This window comes from Myotis daubentonii, chromosome 7 (genome assembly GCF_963259705.1).
Source record: "Myotis daubentonii chromosome 7, mMyoDau2.1, whole genome shotgun sequence".
Taxonomy (NCBI): Eukaryota; Metazoa; Chordata; class Mammalia; order Chiroptera; family Vespertilionidae; genus Myotis; species Myotis daubentonii.
Window position 1 is genome coordinate 6,733,100 of NC_081846.1, and position 15,983 is coordinate 6,749,082.

General features: G+C 47.2%; 1 protein-coding gene across 6 annotated transcripts in view; it reads right to left on the reverse strand.

Moving 5' to 3' along the window:
- Positions 1 to 15,983, reverse strand: part of ANKRD44 (ankyrin repeat domain 44) — a 229,537-nt gene that overhangs the window by 29,487 nt on the left and 184,067 nt on the right. For all 6 annotated transcript variants that reach the window (XM_059702637.1, XM_059702635.1, XM_059702634.1 and 3 more), the window contains exon 17: positions 4,218 to 4,289. In XM_059702637.1, coding sequence (XP_059558620.1) covers positions 4,218 to 4,289 — 72 coding nt within the window. The remainder of the gene's footprint in view (positions 1 to 4,217; positions 4,290 to 15,983) is intronic.

A 15,983-nucleotide genomic window follows, 5' to 3' on the forward strand; every position in this document is an offset into this window, starting at 1 on the left:
GGGAGAGGTCAATGGGCGGGGGGAAGGAGATTTACGTAATACTTTAAAACAATAAAGAATTTAAATTAAAATAAATAAATAAATAGATTGTAATGGCAGGGCCCAGCCAACTGCGTGGCTCAGTGGTTGAGCGTCAACCTGTGAACTAGGAGGTTAGATTCCTGGTCAGGGCACATGCCTGGGTTGGGGGCTTGATCCCCAGTGTGGGGCATGCAGGAGGCAGCTGACCAGCGATTCTCTCTCATCATCGATGTTTCTCTCTCCCTCCCTCCTTCCTCCCTCTTCCTCTCTGAAATCAATAAAAACATTTAAATTGTAATGGCAGCAACTGAGTCTGCTTGTGTGGACATCCTGAGGTCACACCCGGGGAACGGACTCCACGTGGGTAACAGGAGGATCTAGTTGCCATTTGCAAATGGTGGACCTTCCGGGCCCATTCCTATTGCGACAAAAACAGCGAACATGTTCACCTCTGTCAGTATGACAGCCTCAGAAAATAGAACCGGCGACTTACAGAGCACATGCATATCTGTGAAGCATGACAGCAAACACGTTAGATTTACTAGAGAAGACACAGAGACGGACTCAGGAAGGCAGCCGGCGTGGAGGCATCGCAGGGGCACCACAGGCGCATAAGCTGGGTGCTGACGTATGAACTCACCTCCTCCAAGAGGCCCTTTAAACCTCACAGCAACGACTAAACCCAGCAGCATGTGTCCAAGCGAAAGAGGCTTAATGTCAAAATAAAACGGAGGGAACCCTGCTGGCAGTTAGAGAAGCCTCAGAATCCCATCCCATACTTCCTTCGATACCAGGAGCTTGAAACGTCCCTTAAAGGCAGGATGGTTGTAAGTCCGGGTTTACCTACAGAATCCTGGTTTTTGCCTAGTTGCCTAGACTAGTTCAGCGGTTTTTAACCGGTGTGCCATGGCAAGAGTGGTTAAAACATGCACTACCTGACGGCTTAGTCAGGGGCACTGACCTCTTTTCCCTTAGATTGTCAGATAAAAAATGACAACAGTAAACACAAGAGCCATCCGGTGTGAATCAATCAAACATATACCTATTTTGTTGTTGTTGTTGTTAGGCCATAACAAATACAGAGGCCAAAAATACATCTTTTGGTGCGCTGCAGAATTCTAGTAATTAGTTGTGTGTGCCTAAGTTGGAAATCACTGGCCCCGTTTCCAGCTCCTGGATTTTAGCATACATCTGCATTACAATACAGAACTGAAGAGACACAGTGACTACTGAACGTCAAAGGCAACAGGAGGGGAATAATAAAGGTAACTCGGACTAGACCAGAACGTTCATTTATCTTCACACTTCAGAGCTTAGCCCTGTGGGATTCTCTTTGATGGTTAATGCACGATTCAGTCTTGAGACAATTATATGGCTTCCGGGGTCTATTGAAAGAGCGGATAACAAAGCTTTAAGCTCTCTGAAAGGGACTCGGTAGTCAGCAGTACACGATGAAAACTGTCCTATTCTCCTTTCTATTCCCATCATCTTCCACCAGGCGGTCAGTAGGTAATTCCACAAATAATTTCTGAAATAACTAAAGGAGGAAGCAACTCACAAAAGAAAAAACACGCTGGTTCAAAAAGCACGTAGTGTGCTGGCTTTCAATAGACAACCCAGCGTAAGCCTTTGCCGCAGGGAACAAACATTTTAAGTCTGTTTCACAAAATTCCTTAAATCTCAGTACGTAACACATATTTTTAGAATGTGATTCATTTCTTTGAACTTTTTCGATGGGAACCGAGGACACCGAGGAGGAAGAAGTTGGGGGTCCTCACAGAATCCGCGCAGCCATGGATCCATCTGGACCTCTGGGCAGCGGGAGCCCTCATTTGCATAGCCCTGCTTCCTGATTTAATTTTTTCAAGTGGCTGAAAATGCCCATGAACTCCCTGGCTCGTCACCCTGGAGGCTCGGATCATTCAGGCAGCCAATGGTAACCAGATGGGTCAGGTGTCCCGTGGCCAGCAGGTCGGAGGGCATCTGCTTCCACCTAAGAAGCCAATGCCCTGGGGTTTCATCCAGTGAACTGCCTCAGAGGCCCCTGGACAGGCAGATGGCATCCTTGGGGAGTCCTTGAAGCAAATAATATATTTTTATTTGTTTTTATTATTTTTTAAAATATTTTTCATTTTTATTGATTTCAGAGAGGAAGGGAGAGGGAGAGAGAGAGAAACATCAATGATGAGAGAGAATCATTGATCAGCTGCTTCCCACAAGCTCCCCACCCGGGCACGCACCCTCGATTGGAATGGAACCTGGGACCCTCCAGTCCTCAGGCTGATGATCTATCCATTGAGCCAAACCAGCCAGGGCAAGGCAAATAATATATTTTTAAACGGTTTGCATTTCAAGGGCACGACTAAAATGTTTTAGGATTAGCCTACTGATATTACCACGGCCAAAGGCATCCTCATCCCTGCTTGCCTGGTTGTCTACCTTCTGCTTTGTCTACCTTACAGTTTCAACTCCACACACTTTTAAAACAAAAGTAATAGCACTCCATCTGTCTCCTCAGACTCCTCCAAAGGGCTTCCAATTTTGCTCAAAGGAAAGGTCACAGTTCTTCCAAGAGCATGAGGCCCTCTGACCCACGCGGCTCCCTGCCCCCTGGCAACATGTAAGGCCTTGTCCCTTCCCCACGCCACACTCTCCCTGCCACAGTGGTTTTCTGGCTCTTCCGGTAACTTGCCAAGCGTGCCCTCACCTTTGCGCTTCTGCCTAGAACACTCAGGTGTCAGCCAGCCACGTGGGCAGCCCTGGTGTCCGTGCAGGAGGGAGGTTCTGCGCTATGTAACAGCACCCCGGCCACCTCCACCCCCGTCTCGCCGATCTCTGTGTGGCACACGCAGCACCTATCACCCTCCATCCTGCCACACAGTCACTTGCCTGGACTGGAAAGTACCAGGACAGAGCCCGGGCTTTGCTTATGGCAACAGCTCCAGCTCCTGGGACAGTGCTTACTACAGACACAGTCGGCACATGTCAATGAAAAACCAACATTATGTTAATCATAGGGAGGATGACGCGGCTGGTTGCACACAGGCGCCAGGCACTGTTCTCACTGCTTTCCTTAGCTCATGTCATTCCCTCAACGGCCCTGGGATAGAGGTACTGCTGCTCTCCACATGTGGGGGGTGGAGAAACTGAGGCACAAGAGGTTAGATACTTAGCTAAGCTCATACAACAAATTAATGAACAAATTGGAAAGGGTTTGGGGATCCTTAGCTGACTCACCCCTTTTCATTTACAGGAGGGAAACCAGGTCCAGGTGAGCTGCGAGTGAGGAGACTGGCAGCTGGGAGCCCTCTCTGCATGCACTTTCTCACTCCCAAAGCCCACCCCGTCTTTCCAGGACTGGAAACCCACAGAGCTTAGCAGAGCACCAGGCACGCAAAAAACACTGAACAATCACTTTTTAAGAATGAATGAGAGATGACAGAATTTCTAGAAGCTGAGAAGTCTCTTCTCAGATCAGAAGGAGGCGTGGCGGTGCACTCAGCCCCGCTTTCAAAGGGCATAAGGGTTCCATCTGAGGTACCCTTTCCAACAGGCCTCTCTGGGGGTGGCTAGTGCTGTCTGTGAACACTTAGCGATGGGGTAACTTCCCCAGGCACAGCCGATGGTTGGGCAGAGATTTCAGGGAGCAACCTTTAGAGCAGGGGTGGGCAAACTTTTTGACTCGAGGGCCACAATGGGTTCTTAAACTGGACGGGAGGGCCGGAACAAAAGCATGGATGGAGTGTTTGTGTGAACTAATATAAATTCAAAGTAAACATCATTACATAAAAGGGTACGGTCTTTTTTTTTTTTTTTTTTAGTTTTATTCATTTCAAACGGCTTTAGAGCAACCGATACCAAAAGCCAACCGGTGTGAATTTTTTACATGTAAGCATCCCACTACCTACCCACCTTTTCCATTCCAAATCCATCTCCAGGAACAAAGACTTATGCACATTTTAACCTGATTTCACTGGATTCAGAGTGTGTGTGCGTATGTCAGTGGGTGTGTTGGTGGATGTGACTGAGGGTGGTGAGGTGGGTGTCAATGGCTGTGCCTGAGCCTCTGCCCAGGCACTGTTTTCATGGTCAGCTATTTCTGCATGCCTGTGCTTTCATTGTCAGAGCAGCCCCGTTTTTAGGAACGTTTTGCTTCTTCCTGTAACAAGCGAAGTTGCCCACAGACTCTCACTTACAGCCAAGTGGAGTGGACTCTTGGTAGCACCCGGATCTGATTCTTCAAAACCACCGTTGGTTCTTTCCAAAAGCTGTGGAGAGGAAGGAAAACGACAGGACGTCAGTGCAGTCCACGAAAGGAGTCTGACTTCATGGGTACTAGGGGAGCACAAGTGAGGAAGGAGGTGTCAGGAACTGAAGACATTGTGCAACTTATCAGCAATGTAAGGAACCTGACATAGTGCGTCCAACAAAGACGCCGAGGGTTTCAACCTCTACAACAGTGGTTCCCAACCTATTTTTGGCCACGCCCCACCTACGTGTCTCTAAAATCCTGATGCCCCCCACCCCCCGTGTGTGACAAATAATTCTTATTTTTCAAAAAGTGAACTCCTAAGAGGCCATTAACTTGGTCTAAACAAGCTTCCAAAGAACATGGCATCCATGAAAGAGAAAAATAAAAGAATGAAAGGACAGTTGAAGTACGGAGGAAGAAATCATTAAGGAATTGTTAAAAAATAATAATAATATGAAGCGATATGAAAAAAGCAAATAAAATTTCAAAACATGTAATAGAGAACTGAAATGCATAAATATGTCACAATATATATTTATACTAGAGGCCGGTGCAGGAGTTCATGCATGGGTGGGGTCTAGCCAGCCCGCCCTGATAGGGGCCGATTGGGCCAGGCCGGCCGGGGGGAGGGGCTGCAGGCAGTTGGCTGGCCGGCCCCGCCCCCTGGTCGAACTCCCGGTTAGGGGACAATTTGCATATTAGCCTTTATTATATAGGAGGATATGCTATAAGAGGCCCCTAGGACAGTGATGGCGAACCTTTTGATCTCGGAGTGTCAGCATTTTGAAAAACCCTCTGGTGCCGTGTCACATATAGAAATTGTTTGATATTTGCAACCATAGTAAAACAAAGACTTATATTTTTGATATTTATTTTATATACTTAAATGTCATTTAACAAAGAAAAATCAACCAAAAAAATGAGTTTGCATGTCACCTCTGACACGCGTGTCATAGGTTCGCCAACACTGCCCTAGGACCATGAGAAATGCCAAAAATTCACTCAAATTGCCCCCCTTAAAAAAACAAATTGCCACCCTGTGGGCGTGTGCCCCACATTGGGAACCACTGCTCTAGATCTTCTCAGCGTTTGTATACAAGAAAGGCTTCCTGTTTTCAAAGATGCTCGGCCTCACCAACCCGGAGAAGTCATTCATGGGGAGCCCACGCTTCACCCACCAGATGGTAACGATGAAAAAACTGCAATGCTTGGTTCATTTCGCCATCAAACACACATTCCCTGGAGAAAGGGTTGCAAAAGACACGAAGCTCCTGTTCCCATGGAGCTCCCAGTACAGAGAAAGAAAGCAGACAAGCACATTCACAAATGAAAGGCATCTGGCGTTGGTCAATGCTATGATGAAAATACATCAGTGTGACAAGATCGAGTGCCCGGGAAGTGACATCACAGCTGATGGCCAGGCAAGGCCCCTCCAAGGAGGTCTCAGTTAAAGTGAGACCTGAATGAAAAGAATTACAGCTAGTGAAGGTGTGGCAGCAGCGTGTCTGGGAGGAGGGAGGGGTCGGTGCAAATGCACCAAGTGGGGGCGCACACGGTGAGTTCACAGAGCAGGAAGGATGGTGCGGGCCAAGCAGATGCGTGTGGCTCTGGGGCCAATAGCAGCGGCAGTGACTGTCAGCTGGGGTCCAGGGCCACGGGCAGCCAGCCGCTGGCTGCTCTCTGCTACCCTGTCTCCTGGTCATAGGGAAGGGGCAGCTGCCCTGGCCACCGAGTGCTCCAGTTCAGACCTATTTCTGGAGGAACAGCCTAGAAAGGTCCCCTCTTCTGGACCTCCCAACAATCCCGTAAACAACACCCATCTTTAAAAAACAAATCTTTTTCTGCTTAAAATAGCTAGCATGGTTTCTGTGTCCTTCGACTGAATCCTGACTGATTCAAAGAGTAATGCAGATTGTTATAGAAGCTGTGTTAATGGGGGTGCGAAGAAAGCAAAACTTCCTAAAGTTCACGTTCCCCGTTTTTCTCCCTGAAAACCTCAAAGTTGTCAAGGGGGAGAAACACATTTTAAAACCATATCTGTGGAATTATACCATTTTCAATTTTTTAAAAATTGCACTGGCATGACTATATATGCAGAGAAAAAGCCTAGACATACATACCCTACAATGAATAGCACAATAACCCGAACGCGGAATTAGATAGGGTTTTTACTTTCTTTTTTATTTTTCCTGACCTCTTTTTGCAGTGACTGTGTGGTTTTCATAATCAGAAAAACACTAAAGCTCTTTCTATTTGGAAAAAAAAAGCGATTAACCTTCCTTTTCATTTAACAAATGATGTCCACAGATCCCCCGATAGCCCAGAATTCTTTTCCAGTCAGTGCACGTGGGAAACAATGTTTGGATTCTTGGGTAGATCAAATAACAGTGTAAAACGTTCCATCTAAAAGCACACAATTTCAATATCACAAATAATACAACACAAATAGAAATAGTGGAGGTAAGAGACATTTTATGTTTGCTTTTATTCGTGTGAGAATAGAATATGGAACTTAAACCATCTAAGGTATGTTAGAATAATGAGAATAATTTAATTTTAACTTCAAAGCAAATAACTTTAAAACCAATCTGCCTCACAGAGTGGAAATAAAAGTAGCTTTAACTGCTCACAAAGGCTAGAAAACAGCTGTTCTTTTGCTTTGTTTTGCAGCATTATCACCTGCAAGACTTCCTGGAATTGACCGTGCCGCCCAACTCCAGATCCGGTCCTGGAATGAACTTGTAATCAAAGGAACACAGAATCATTTCCACCATCTCACCCACACGAAGAGGCAAGAAGACAATACACTGTTTATAGCCTCACCTCAGGCATGTTCCCGGAAGATTGGTTACGGGGCATGACTTTCCACACACATACTTTGATCATACAAAAAGCGTGTGATGTTCTATGGCAACCAGTCGCCCAATATTTGCCGAGAATCCCCGTGCAGGACTCTGGGGTAGGCATCGGGATTCAGCTGTGCAGAGAACATACATGGCCACTGAAGAGGCGGAGGAAGGGAAAGGTAGTGTGTGTGTTCAAGAATTTCATTCGCCCTCACTCACTCATTCAGTAATTATTTATTGAGCACTCTGCTAGGTACTGACGTTATCAGTTCTAAAATGGTCCCTGACCACCAGGAATGGATAGTCCAGGGGGTGCCATGGACAACTCTAACGTATACCTCCAGCGTGGCATCACGGGCTGTTACCGGCACAATAAAAATGTGCACTCATTTCGAAGATCGACCTGGCCCTCCGCCTAAACAATCTGTTAAAATGGCTGCTTTCCTAAAGCCTTTATCTGGGCTACCTCATCTTACTCCTTGTCATCTCCCAAATCCCAGAATTGCTCCTTTTCTCAATTGAGCAATTATTTATGAAGCTTATGTGAAGAGTGTAGCACTGCCTGACCCCGCCTCTTCCTGCACACCCTCCTCCTATAACCTTGCCTTCTTGGGTGAAACACCAGAAGGGCTGGGATTAAAGCCATTTCCAGCCCCCCACCGGCAGATAATGATGGGCCCCTGACGTGGCCATTGAGAGAAAGCAGCGAGGGTGGGAGCAAGCAGACCTTCTAAGGGCCTTATTTGTGAAACACGAACTCTCTGGCTCAGTGGGGGAGGGGGAGGGCACTGTGGAGGGGGAGGCTGGGATGCTCTGTAATTCTGGGGCCTGAGGAAAGGATTGCATTTTAGACTTTAACAATTGATAGGACGTTTTCTGAATCTGGAGGGTGTTTCTTCAGGGCTCGTGGGCTCACACAGAGAACATCTCAAGGTCTTAGATCAGGGGTCCTCAAACTTTTTAAACGGGGGGCCAGTTCACTGTCCCTCAGACCGTTGGAGGGCCGGACTATAGTTTTAAAAAAAACTATGAACAAATTCCTATGCACACTGCACATATCTTATTTTGAAGTAAAAAAACAAAACGGGAACAAATGCAATATTTGTATTTGCATGTGGCCCACGGGCCGTAGTTTGAGGACCCCTTAGATTTAAAAGCAACAAAGGTACTCTGGCCGGTTTGTCTCAGTGGACAGAGCGCCAGCCTGCAGACTGAAGGGTCTCGGGTTTGGTTCCGGTCAAGGGCACGTACCTGGGGTGCAGGCTCCATCCCGGGCCTTGGTTGGGGCTCCTGTGGGAGGCAACCAACCCATGTGTCTCTCTCACATTGATATTTCTCTCTCTCTCTGTCTCTCCCCTTCCCTTCTACTTTCTCTAAAAATCAATGAAAAAATATCCTTGGGTGAGGATTGACAAGTGAAAAAAAAATTTAAAAAATAAAAGGTAATAGAAGGCCAAGTTTAGGGCTTTCTCTACAAAATGAATCTGTGATAACAAAATCAAGGATAAATATAAACTCAATGGTAATCCAATGGCCGCTGGGTTAAAAAAACAACACAGTAATCTTGTCCAAAACTGTGAGGAAACATAAATATTGAACTAGGAACTCAAGCTTTCCAAATAGTAGAGATTATGACTGGCTATTTGAAAACACGGCAAGAAAAATGCAGGGATCCCAAGAGACTTAAAGCTGATTTAAACAAGTTTTTCTATGTGCTATTTAGGAAAGCAGAAAGCAAGCGTGGCTCTGACAGTAAAAACAAGCATGTAGCCAGCGCGTCTGTGAGGTAGCTTCTCTCTCGGTGGCTATGGTTAGACTCTGACACATAAGTGAGGAGGGAGAGGAGCGAGAAAACCAATCCAACAGTACCCCCAGGACCGTGAGAAGAAGGTGCTCTGAGAAACGGTTTAAAAATAGATTTACTGCCCGGCCGGCGTGGCTCAGTGGTTGAGCATTGACCTAGGAACCAGGAGGCCACGGTTGGATTCCTGGTCAGGACACATGCCCAGGTTGTGGGCTTGATCCCCAGTGTGGGGGTCGCAGGAGGCAGCCAATCAATGATTCTCTCTCATCATTGATGTCTCTATCTCTCTCTCTCCCTCTCCCTTCCTCTTTGAAATCAATAAAATATATTTTTTAAATGGATTTACTTCTCTTTCGGCAGCGAGGACTAGGAGGGTGTGTGTAAGTCTTCAAGTCTGTTGAGGGCTGGGAGCAGGCCAAGGCCCCTGCAGAGCTGGCACCTCTGTAAGAAATTCTACCTCACATTCTGTGCCTGAGAAATTCAACCTTAAATGTCTGTGCTTGAGAATGAAAGGCTGTGCGGGCAACCTCAAGGCCACGCCTGAGTCACCTGTGCTGAGACCTGGCTCAGCTCAGCCCAGAGGGGGTGCGGGGCCTACAGACCACCCAGCCTGTGTCACTACGCTCCATGCAGGGCCTGGGACAGAGCTCAGGGGGTCCCACCGGCCTTTCAGCCTCAGGATTGCTAGGATGTCCCAGGCCACACTGGGCCTCAGGGGACCCCAGCCTTCTCTGGGGGCCTCGGCAGTCACGGCGGTGGCTTTCTGCGGTGCGCCTGACTCTGCTCACATCCGCTCACAGCTATTAGGAGAAGCTGTCTTGCTTGAAATTGTTATTAACAGCCATTGCCAGAAACTCCGTGGTTTCTAGACATGTCTGAACCTAATCTAATTTCTGCCTCCCCCCACAATTCTAAAGGTAAGGAACCATGACCTCTCTACGCTTGTGCAAATCAGGGTCCATGCAACTCTAAAGGGAGATAACAGGAATTGAGGAGGGCGCTCCTGGGAGCCTGGCGAGACTGGGTTTCCTTTTCTTCCCGGGAGCTGGTTTTGATTGCTCTGCTTATCTCCGCCCTCCAGAGTGCACTCAGGTCCTAGCAATTTCCGTGCCAATTAAAAGGCAGAAGAGCCCGCGGTCTGTATGAGGACGGCGCATGAAACCTGCTGGGAAGATAAAGCCGAATGCACGCTATAAAATGCATAGTGTTTAAAAACTATCGTGCAAGAGCCTTGAGTGTTCATACACGTTAGCCCGGGCCGGTGTGGTTCAGTTGGTTGGGCCTCATCCTGTGCACCAAAAGGTTGCTGGTTCAATCCCCCATCAGGGCACATGCACAGGTTGCAGGCTCGATCCCCAGGAGGGGGTGTGCAGGAGGCAGCTGATGGATGTTTCTCCCTCTCCCTTCCTCTCTCTCCAAAATATCAATAAAAATATTTTTTAAATGTTCATATACTTTGACCTATAAACCTACTTCAGAGATTCTATCTTGAGAAACTTTCAAGCCGAAAGCATTTCATAGTAAAATAGTGTACAACAACCTAAGTAGTAGAAGAATGCCTAAATTATGGTCGATCCAATAATGGAACATTATTTAAATTAAAATATATTTATCAAAAGTTCTTAATTTCCATAATATTGTATGGGGGGAAATCAATGTACAAAATTACATATTTAATATTATCTTTTATATGTGAAAAGTAAAATATGTGAAGAGATGAAGGAAATATATCAAAAGGTTAATAATGATTATTTTGGGGTGGTAGGCTTTGGTGTTTGATTTCTTGTTTCCACCTTTCTACATGTTCTAAACTTTCTACAACAAATATAGATTACTCTAGTAAAGGATCAGATACATTTATCTTTAAAGTGAAAGGGTTGAGCCAGATGATTTCCAAGGGCATTTAGCTACCTTCTCCATGGTACCTAGCCAGAACGTAAGGGGTCAATGTTTTCACGACCAGGACTAACATACCTTTATTAAGGCAACAATACCATGCTGGCCAGTGTTGCTGTTGGCTGAGTGTGTTTCTTCATGGCCATTAAACTCCAAATTCCTTATAGGCAGGCTCTACCTATACCATGTAGTATGCACTCAATAAAAGTTTGCTGAATTTAATGAACTTAAGTCTGATCAATGAATGAGAGCTATCGTGGGATTAATTAGAGTGGTAACACAATGGCTACCTGTTCTGAGAGTGCAGAACCACACAAAGCATTACCGGTAGGTTATATTTTTGGTTGGATTTTTCCCTTTACAACAATCTGAAAACATATTCGTTGTGACATTGAAAAAACCAACCAGTCAGCCCACCAGCAAAGCAAACACATAAACCTGACCTTCCACAGAACACAGTCCTGTAACTGAAAAATGCTCTCGGATACGTGTCTTTCTTAACCACGTCAGTTTACTGTTCTGAGTCCTGTAGCTCCCCGTGAGGGGACCCCCTGCTCCCCCGTCAGAGGTACTAAATAAGACTAATAGCAAACTAAATTGTGATCTGGTTGATGGACCAATACTACGAAGAAGGAGAGATATTAGTAAGAGAATTCCAAACATGTTTTCTGGTTGTAATGACCTAACTCAGTCCAGAAAAAAAAGCCAGGCTACTTGTTTCTGAAATAACAGAATTCTATGACCCTGTTCATCTCGCCACAGGCAGTCCAGATGAGGAGGAACAGTAAGATGAACTCAGAAGAAATAAGCCACTCTCTTGGGGGTTAAGGCACCGTGGTTACTGGAAACACAAGGCTGGAGGAAGCCGATCATGGATGGAGGGGACGCGGAATTTGGCTTCACTCCTGTGTGTGCGTGTTGAGCCAGAAGAGGCGTGTTCCTGTCTTGGAGACAGATAACAGAGAGAGACAGCTGACAAGGGTCCCTGTGCAAACCTCGGAGGGAACACAAACAGGCTGTCGCCATCAGCACAGTCCAGATACACAGCGTACGCCTTGGTTGCTGATACCAGCAGAGTGTGCCTTGGGGGCCCCGAATATATCCACCAAGGATGTGACTGGGAGTGCTGCAGTCCTCTTGGGGCTGGCAACAGCTGCTGCAGGAGTTTCAGTACAACAGCAAAAATCTTCCGCCGTTCCCTGGATATTCACAGTGAAGGAATTAGCCTTGACCACACCTATTTACCGCCTGAATTTTGCAGAGCAATTCAAGAGTTCAGTTCTCCCTCTATATCAGCAGTGCGTTCAATATGTGGGTGTATTCTATCAGGGGAACAGTCCCCTGATGCTCTCTTATTCTGTTTTTCTCTTTGGTTCCCTGCATTGTGTGTGTGTGTGTGTGTGTTGTAGTGGTGGTGGTAGTGATCATGGGTGTGTGTGTGTGTGTGTGTGTGTGTTGTGGTGGTGGTAGTAGTAATCATGGGGGTGTGTGTGGGTTGTGGTGATCGGTGTGTGTGTGGAGAGAGAGAGAGAGAGAGAGAGAGAGAGAGAGAGATGCAGAGGGGAAGAGGACAAAAGCAAAAGTTCTGTGTGAATGAACCATTACCATACATGGGTAACGTAAGTTTAGGAAAAAGAGCAAAAGGGGTCAATATCAAGGGGGTAAGTATCAAACAAAAATCCACAAATATTTGATATGTATGGATTCCCTATTTTAAGGAAAATGATGTAAAACTTGTAAATGAGGCAACAAGGATGATTCTGTGTCCTTTTAAAAAATCATACTGAGGCACTGTTTTGATAACTGCACCCAAGGGTTAATTTTTTAGTATAATGTTAATTCAGGACTCGGTCTCTCTGAATTCACATGCTAACTTGTAGATCTGTGCCCAGGAGAGATCCACATTATGTCTGTGGGGCAGAAAAGAGAAGTCCAGAAGTTATAGCTCCTTGCCCTTTTGGATATTAACCAGTTTTGCATCTAACCTAGCCATTTTATTTGCATATTGCTTCATTAAAGTGTTTATACATGCTCTGTTCCTCAAATGCTCCTTGAACAAGAAAGTTTAGCCTATCATGAAGTCCATCATTATTGAAAACAATCTTTAACCCACGTGCCTCCTCTCTTTGCATGAGTCTTGTTTAAATTTTCTGAGAATATGTCCTTGGACATCACCCATCAGCTCCCATTACCGCAAAGCCCTCCCAAGTCTCACAGACCCTTTGGGAGCTCCCCTCACTGCTGCTCCACAGCTGGCTCTTTGGCGGGAACATTGAGAACTGGAGAAGGGCCCCCTCTCCTTGCAAAGGGCCTTGTGCAGACATCGGGCCCGGAGCTGTGCTGTCCCCAGATTAGAAAACCAACCCCACTGGGTTTCCAGTGAACTCCTCTCAGGCTCTGAGACTGAGGAATCCGGACGCCCCTCCTTCCTCAAGCGCCCACTTCACGCAGGGAACCGTGGCGATGGCCAGGAACGTCGCACACGGGTCGAATATCGACTGCACTTGCTCACTCTTCTCCCAGGAACCCACAGGGGCTGCCAGATACCAGCATTGCTCCTCTGCTGGCGCCCATCCTAAGAGAGGAGGTTTGCCTGAGCGTGCCGAGCTCATCCATTACCTTCAGGGTCTCCCAGTGCGTGGACCATCCTCTCTCCCTTCCTGGCCTCCCTCCCTGTGTGGACGCCCTCGCAGAACTGAAGGGAACCTCGCTCCAGCCCGACACCTGCAGGACCCCAATCTCAGGTCCCCTACAGCCCCAGAGGCAGACCCCTCCCCCCCACCGCCATCTCACCGGCTTCAGAAATAAACCTCACTCAGAAGACAAGGACACACGCCACAAAGCACAGGCCATTTACCATCGAAAGCAAGAGCAGTCATTTCATTTGAGCCAAATCAGATAATTCAAAGACATGTTTTTTGCCAAGCTCATAACATTGCATTTCATTAAACCATGTTTTCATTTAGGTAAGACGACTGTCCTGCCAGCTATTTTATTGACACTAGTTTATTTTTCCAGGAAATGGGAAAATTGTTTCAGATTCTGAAAAGACAAAGCAATACAAAACAATGTGATGCACCTATGACACTCCAGAGCCTGTTGCGTGTGTGTGCGTGTGTGTGTGTGTGTGTGTGTGTGTGTGTGTGAATTTAAAAACTGGTTTCTCCTAAGGGTCCTCCCAGGGTTAGACCCCCCTTAGCCACGCTCTCCCCTGATGGGCATGCCGCTCCCTAACCCAAGGGCTGCTGGGAGCCCGTGCGCAGGTGGCACTGTGGCAGGTCTGGCTCCCGGATTCGCTGCCTATGAGGTGTTCGCCCACCCGCCCACCCCGGCAGACTCCTGGGCCTGGTCCCTTTACTGTCACTGAACAGGAAACAGCAGCGTCCTTGAAGGGAGCACACTGTCCGCAGGACTGCACCCCAGTTTCTTCCAAAGCCATCCTCCCACCACAGCTCTCCCCCAAAGCCCTCCCCACAGCCCTGCCCACTTTCAAAATAAACATCAAACAAACCAATAAAAACATAAACAACGACAACACTTTCCAGCCTCCGGGGCCCGTATGTAAGTAATGTCCAGGCTCCTGGGGCAGGCAGGCACCCTGCCCCCGTCCCCCCCCCCCCCCCACACACAATATAATTCGCGTCCCAAGCCCAGAGAGCCCACGGGTAACTCATGGGCTCCTGTGAGTGTGAAAGGCAGGCCCTAAGCCAGTGATGGCGAACCTTTTGAGCTCGGCGTGTCAGCATTTTGAAAAACCCTAACTTAACTCTGGTGCCGTGTCACATAGAGACATTTTTTGATATTTGCCACCAGAGTAAAACAAAGACTTAGATTTTTGATATTTATTTTCTATATTTAAATGCCATTTAACAAAGAAAAATCAACCCAAAAAATGAGTTCACATGTCACCTCTGACACGCGTGTCATAGGTTCGCCATCACTGCTAAGCTACCTAACCTCCCTTTGTCTTCACAGACCCAGCACTTCTCTCCATCAGTTGCGCTCCAGGCTGCAGGAGCAGGCAGCTTCCAGCAAAGTGTCCATCACGGAACGCATGGCGTTGGGACACTCCCACCAGGATGCACACGCAGCCTCCCCTCCCAGTGTTCACTGGCTCCTCCACCAGCTTGGGGGAGGGCGGGTCCCCTGCCTCCTTCCCCATCTGCTGTTCGCCTTTTCTTTCTGGCTGTTAATGAGCTCTTTGAACAGAAGGTGCGAGAGGCAGGCGGGGCATTTGATTTAATAAAACATTTCACGAAGGTTCTGGAGTTCTCCCGGGGACCGGCCTCCCGGCTTGCTGGTGGCTCCATAAAGGGTTTAAGGAGACAGGTGAGCCTCAGCTGGTGTAGCTCAGTGGTTGAGCCTTGACCTAGGAACCAGGAGGTCACGGTTCCATTCCGTTCAGGGCACATGACCGGGTTGTGGGCTCGATTCCCAGTGTGGGGCATGCAGGAGGCAGCCCATCAATGATTCTCTCCCATCATTGATGTTTTTCTCTCTTACTCTTCTCCCTCTCTGAAGTCCATAAAATTTTATTTTTAAAAAAGAAGAAGAAGAAGAAGATAGGTGGAACTGCACTAAAAGTAAGTTTCGTATTACCCAGGCACTTAGCCTCGCGCCTCATTCCTGTTCAGGAAAGGAAACCTTGCACCACTCTGTCACCCAGAAGCACAATTAACAGAAATCTATGTTCTCGTTAAGTTTTCCTTGTGGTTCCCCATTATCTACCAGAATGACCTTGCTCTGGTTTTAACAAGGCTTTCTTCAAAAAGGGTCACGTGTAAAAATACTTTGCTTGCACTCTCTAAAAACTATGGGAAATCTAATTCAAGTGCAGATCTGGCCCGGTCTGCATGACTTAATGGTTGAGCATTGACCTATGAACCAGGAGGTCACGGGTCGATTCCTGGTACACGCTGGGGTTGTGGGCTCAATCCCCAGTGTGGGGCATGCAGGAGGCAGCTGATCAGTGATTCCCTGTCATCATTGATGTTCCTATCTCTCTCTCCCTCTCCCTTCCTCTCTGAAATCAATAAAAAATATATTTTACATTCAGTTTTGTCTTAACTTTTTAAATGTAGGATTTCAGCTACGCAGTGTGCAGCTGAAGGCCGCTGAAAGCAGCGCAGCGCTCCCTTTAGGAAACTGGTTCTGGGGCTGTCAG